The following is a 6653-nucleotide window of genomic DNA, read 5'->3' as shown; positions in this document are numbered from 1 at the left end:
TATATTATCAAGAATTTGGTTTTATCTCTCTAGAGAACCCTGGCTAACACAGGATGTTTTCGTGATGCACATTTTCTTTGCATAAAACTCTCTCTTATACGTGAGTTGCTGTGGATTTGTTTCTCCAAAGTACCTAGACTAATACAGAGGTGCTGTCAGCCATCCAAACAGATTAGTTTGAAAGATGTTTCCAAAAATGGAATTGCAGATTTGACAACTGTATCAAGTGTAATGAAGAGTACTTTGAAAGTGATAAGGTTGTTTTGTTAAAAAAAACAAGAAACCTAGCTTTGAAGAAAAAAAATTCCACGTTTTTTTGGCTACCCCCTCATATAGTCTTATTTACTTTCTGTAATAAATATGCCAGAAAATGAAAACTTGATTTCAACAACTATTAAATGTTTTAAATTAATAAAACAATTCTATATAGTTGTTCATTAAAAGTTTCAGCATATATTCAATATACTCTTTCATACCTAGCAGTCAAAAAAAGACGGGTGATAAATACTGATGTACTCAACTAATTTTCATGAAATAAAAAATGTAAAGAGAAAAGTGTCCTTATTTATATGCAATGATATCAAAGGGGAATGATCCAAAGTCTAGTCCCATGATAATTTTTCCTTTGTTTTATAAGTAAGAGTAAGGTAGAACACTTTCAATAAAGCTCTCAATAAAATATAAAATGTTATCTAAAGTGTTAGTAAAGGAAAGTAAAGCTTGCTTATTTATTGTTCAGTAGGAAAAATGTGTAATTATTAAATATATGAACTGGTTTCTTTCAGAAAAATCCACAGCACCACTTCTAATCCTAGCCCATCTTTATTTGAAGATTTTAGGGAATAATGCAGGAAAGCATGCTACCTTACAAGCAAGTGTACAAGATTTAATACTTGATGACACAATGGCATCATTTGTATAGAAATCAACTCCAAGTGCATTTCTTATTGACACTGGCTCAGCAATACAGAGACAGAAGCAAAAAGCGTGTATAACATGTAATTCTTAAGTAACTAGTTCAAGATAAGAACTGATTTCTGAATTAGGTAAGTATTTTTTTTAATTATATCCATAAAACCCAATAATTTGGTTGAAAACAGAAAGTTTATTTTAATCTTCTGTTTTTTCTTTAAGCAAGCTCAGTGACAATTTCTCATTTGAATTTCACACTAGTACCTTTTATTCTTCTGATACTTTTTAAACTTTTGGATATTTTCATTCCCTCTCTTGTTTTCTGTGCTACCATCACTTTCACTGGCCTGCCTCTTTCGTTTAGTCCTCTGATACAGGTCAGAGTCACTTGACTGTGGGTGAGTCCACCCATGTAAACTGGGTCCAGCCTCTGGATCTGGACCTCCGTGCCCTGAAGAAGACATGGAAGTGTTATTGGGAAGTGGTATGGTGGTTGTCTCATAGCAATGAAGCTGAAGCACTGGATTATTCCACTGCTGTGGGGAAGAAAGATATTTCATCTATAAAAATAAGCCCACAGATTAAAATAATACAAAGCTAACAGTTGCCATGCATTATATAAATATCTGCTGACTAAATTATCTGTATAGTAGAGATATGATCATTTTCTTAAATAGCTAACATAAAGATTCAAGGTAAGGTGTACCTTACCACAAAATGTATTACCATATAGGTTAGTACTTTATACTAATTGAAATAAAATGCAAGCTATGTATATAATTTTAAATCTTATAGTTGTTTTTAGTTGTTACCAAGTTAATTCTGAGGAAAAGTAAAAAGAAAAATGTTAAACAATAAATTTTCATTTATGTAATGAAATACAAATTATGTTATAATGTAATCAATATAAAAAATTTTATAATGATATTCAATATTAATTTTGTTTGCTGTATTAAATTTTGAGTGTATTCTATTCTTATAGCACATTCCAACTTTAACTCTTAATTTTATTGAAAATAAAACCAACCAACCAAACCCACTACCATAAAGTCAATTCTGACTCACGGTGACGTTATCAGACAAAATAGAACAGCTCCTCTTCACAAGAGCAGACATCATCATTTCCCTTCCACAGTGGCGCCTAGTGGGTTTGAATTGTCAACCTTATGGTTAGGAACCCAACACTTAATTAAAACATATTTGTTCTGAATTTACATTTCATAACACTTTCAGAAGGAAAAGTTGACTGACATGGCCAAGTTGATCCAAGCAACACGAATATGCGGGGTGTTTGTAAAATTTATGAAAAGAACCTTTATTTTGTTCTCATATCTCATTAATAAGGTGCATAATTTTGGTTGTCTTAGTTAAAACCCTTTGGCCTCATTTAAAATGATAATTAGGAGAAAGAGTAACAAAGTTCCCTTTAAATAATAAGCACAGTAATTAAGATTTCGAAGCCAGAACTATATTTTGAAAAGTCTGTGGAAATAATGCAGTTTACTCAGTAGATTGAGAACTTCTGTATAGGTTTGCCTTTAATTAAAAAATAATCCCATATTTTAAAATGCATGTCTACAGTAACAATGGCATAGTAGTCATATGTTGGGCTGTTAACGTCAAGGTCAGCAGTTCAAAACCACTAGCCCTCTGAGGGAGAAAGATGAAGCTTTCAACTCCCATAAAGTTACAGTTTCAAATATGCACAGGAGTAGTTCTCCCTTGTCCTACAGGATTGCTATGAATCATAATCGACTCTATGACAATGAGTGTGAAGATAATAAATTGTTTATTAGTAATTATATTACATAAGAATCACTAAAAGTGTTTCCTGCATCCCCATGGCTGCCTCTCCTCTGTTGAGGTGCTGACTGCCCGTGTTGGGAGTCAAGCTGACTGTGGAAGCAGACCACCCAGTGGGAGAGTGCTCTGGGAAACTCTGGCCTTTTCTGGGGTTTAGATTTGAGGAACAAATGTTTCAAAACCTAAGTGCGTATCAAACTTACCATACTGGGAGAAATAAAATATTCTTGAGGTAAAGCAACATTGCTAACTGGAAAGAATGGCATGGGTACTGAAGATCTGCCCACAGCTTCTCCATTTCTTTGGGAGAGATAAAAGATAAAATAATATTTTAGAAAAGGGAAACAATAAACAGCTGAAAATCATACATCCAATGTCCTTAATTTAAAGAAACAAAGCTGCTCTGCTAAAGTTCCGCTATGGTGAATTTAAAACCTCACCTTACACTTACACAAATAATTAGTTACTATGCTGATAATGTAGTTTTATACAGCAGTACCTTAAGTTCTAAATATTAAATCTTCAATAATTTAGAGTTGTCTTTGGCAGATAGGAAGATGTTACAACCATTTCAGATTTGTATTAAGGATAAAAAACACTTCAAATTAATTGAGCAAAGACAATAACTACCAGCAGTATAGCTCATCATCTCTCTTCTATAAAAAGCGGTAAGAAAGTTCCTCCAATTACCTTTGAATTAGTGTTTACTGGTAAACTAAAAACCATATGCTTTTCTCATAAATGACGAAACTTAATGGTGTTAACATAAAGAAGTTTTCTGATGACTTCCACACATTAATTAACAGAAAGGGATTATTTAACCTCAAAACTAGAGTGTCCCAAATTTCAGGTTTGCTTCTACAAAGATGCTAAGACATCTTTTCCAATGTTACAAATGCTGGCTAGATTCATCAGCTAGTCTATAACAGCTGACGCGCTCCATTTGCTGCTGTATTTAGTTTCATGGCTAGCCCAGGCACAAGGGAGTAAAACACAGTGCCTTGACATCCCCCAAATCAGCAGGGATCATGCTGTTATAATCCACAGGGTTCTCACTGCTGATTTCCAGAAGTCTATCAGCAGGCTTTACATGCGAGTATGCTTTAGTTTGGAAGCTTCACTAAAACCTGATCATCAAAACTCTCTCTCACTACCATGGAGTCAATGCTGATTCACAGCAACCCCCACGGGTTTCCAAGGCTCTAACTGTTTACAGGAGTAGAATGCCCAGTCTTTCTCCTGGTGGAGCTGTCGAACATGCAGATCACAGCCCACTACATAACCACTGTGCCCCCAGGGCTCATGGCAACATGAACGCCTCTACTGACAAAAGAGTGTTGGTTGCACATGAAGACCAACTTGGCCTCTGATAGGGAAGGTGAGAAGTCAACCACAGGACATCTTGTTGTTGTTGTGAGGTGCGATCGAGTCCTTTCTGACTCCTACTCACCCTCTATATACGACAGAATTAAATACTACCTACCTGTTCCTGCCCCTTCCTTACAATTTTTATTATGTTTGGGCCCATTGTTGTAGCCACTGTGTCAGTTCCCACCTGTCAGGGGGTCTGGACACCCTAGTATACCACAGCCACTCACTTTGTGTACAGTGGGTTAGCGCGTCAGGCTGCTAACCACAACGTCAATGGTTTAAAACCAGCAACTGCTCCACAGGAGAAAGATGAGGCCTTCTTCTATAGAGTTGGTCTCAGAAACCCACAGGGGCAATTCTGTCCTACCACAGGGTCACTGTGAGTTGGAATGCACACGAGGGCAGTGTGGTGGAGTTGGTTTGAACTGAAGAACTATTCAGGGGCCCTGGTGGTGTACTGATTCTGGGCTGGACTGCTAACTACAAGGTCAGCAACTGGAAACCAGCAGCAATTCTGTGGGAGAAACATGGGGCTTTCTCCCCTCATCATGAGTTCCAGTCTCGGAACACCCACCGGGGCATGTCCAGCTTATCCTGTAGGGTTGCTACGAATAGGAATCAACTTGGTGGCAACACATTTGATTTTAACTTTTTTTGGCATGGGTATTCCATACTTTAAATGCTACTATTACTTATCCTTAGAAGAGTAGGTGTAAAATGGGGAAAAGTATAATTTGCACAGACAGATGCAAAACGAGGGAGAATAAGAAGAAGCAAAGAGAGGGGCAGTTCCATCTATAAGTGGGCAAGGTTCAAACATGGAAGTCACTGAGAGAGTACATTTCCTAAGGGAAAAAAAAACCAAGATAGGTGATAAGTGTTAAAGCACTGAGGCCCCTAGCTGTTGATCAGAATGTCCAAAACCTTCAAATGAGCAGCTTTCATCACACCATGTAGTCATTTCTTAGACGATAAGTTGAAAAGTGATTGGGGAATAAGTCATGCAGGAGAGAAAAATTTTCAGTCAAAGGAAAGACAAAAATATCGCCATCTGATTAGAAGAGAGAATCCAAGGACCACAGAACGTGTGTGAGGAAAGGGATGGTGAAGAAACAGGAGAATGTATGAAAGGTAGAATGAAGTTATTCAGTGTGCACGATATACCTCCATAGCTGTGGTGGTAAGATTAGCACCCTGATAGAAATAACAGCAGCTTTTCTACAATACCCATTTTTCTGATTCTTAGAGCAGAGTTGTCTGCACCGAGTCGTATTTAAATTGGGAATGATTCAATAAAAGCGAAGGGCTTAAGAGACAATAAGAAGTACAACGGAGTCCATTTCGAAAGAAGACCAGTGACGCACAAGGCTATAATTTTGTCTGTCACTTCTAGAACATCACCATTACCCTAGTCTATTTCTTTTATAACACAACAAATATAAAAACAAGGTAATACCAGTAAGAGACAAAGGACGAAACACTTAACTTGAATCTTTTCCCATAGGTACTGCTTTAGATTGTGTATCCAATATAGTAGGGAACATAGAGCTTTACTGTCAGCTTCCACCTAGTCTTTTCTTTTCTCCCCAACCCCTAGCAATATTTTGTGCTTTCCTAATCCTAAAGAAAAACAAAGTATGTTCTTCACCTCAAATGAGATAAAATATGAAGCTTCATATGTACGACGTGATTCATAATTCTGCAGTGCTTTGCCAACACAGATGTAAGCCCACCCCACCCCCAACACTTTTGTTTTTGCGCTAACATTTATTGAATATTTTATATGTGTCAAGTACTTTAAGTACCTGGCATTTATTTTACAATTTGAGTCTCCGAATAGCCTTTTGAATTACTATCCTCACTGTAGAGATGGGCACAAAGTGGAGACGTCATTTAACAATGGTCATAGGGTAATAAAGTGGCTAAAAGGAATTTAACATTCAGACCATCTGAATTCAAGACCTATTTTCTTTCTTTTTTTTTTTTTTTTTGCTGTTCACTGAAAGCACTTTATTTCTCCTTACACAATGCCGTGTTGCTCAGGGAGCCTATTGTTTGCACCTAACAGTAGAAAACCAAAATTTGTTGTGTCATCTCAGAGTTGAGAACTGCATACAAAAAAACCCAACAAACTTACCTAAATGAAAAGAATGAGTAAATTTACAGGTTTAAATGCAAACCGTATTCCAACTCAAGGCAAGTAACAGCCTGGGCGAGGGGGTCCAGCAGCCAACATCAGCTAAAGAAAGGACACTTGGTCTCAAGTGCAAGGACTGGCTACTTCCGGTCCTCTGCTGGTCTCTGGGCGATCCTGGAGCCCACAGCTCTTTCCCTGAGCACCCGGCACACACCCTGCCAGGCCCCCTCCACCCCGGCTGCTGGTGCTAAGGTTGAAATCAAAGGATGTACAGGGCATTGAACACAGACCAGGGGGACAGTTAACGTGAATACAAGGTCGAGATCAGCAACAAGTCCGACGATCGGTGCTGCCGCCAGAGAGGGCTTCAAGGACAATTCTTTCAAAGGCTTCTTCCAGTTTCACGAGGCTAGCATGAGGGGCCGACCTG

The 6653-nt window shown here is 37.8% G+C and overlaps 1 protein-coding gene across 1 annotated transcript in view; it reads right to left on the bottom strand.

The window, feature by feature from the left end:
* Positions 1 to 809: 809 nt before the first annotated feature.
* The window catches only part of RBM11 (RNA binding motif protein 11), a 14321-nt gene continuing 8477 nt past the window's right edge, over positions 810 to 6653 (bottom strand). The window contains exons 4-5 of the mRNA XM_004711316.2: positions 2919 to 3015; positions 810 to 1448 (exon numbers count right to left, since the gene is read on the bottom strand). Coding sequence (XP_004711373.1) covers positions 1170 to 1448; positions 2919 to 3015 — 376 coding nt within the window. The 3' untranslated portion in view covers positions 810 to 1169. The remainder of the gene's footprint in view (positions 1449 to 2918; positions 3016 to 6653) is intronic.

Source organism: Echinops telfairi, unplaced genomic scaffold (assembly GCF_000313985.2).
Source record: "Echinops telfairi isolate 266 unplaced genomic scaffold, ASM31398v2 ScPeMD7_7469;HRSCAF=8507_0, whole genome shotgun sequence".
Taxonomy (NCBI): Eukaryota; Metazoa; Chordata; class Mammalia; order Afrosoricida; family Tenrecidae; genus Echinops; species Echinops telfairi.
The sequence above is the reverse complement of the archived record's forward strand: the minus strand, read 5'-3'. Positions and strand labels throughout refer to the sequence as shown.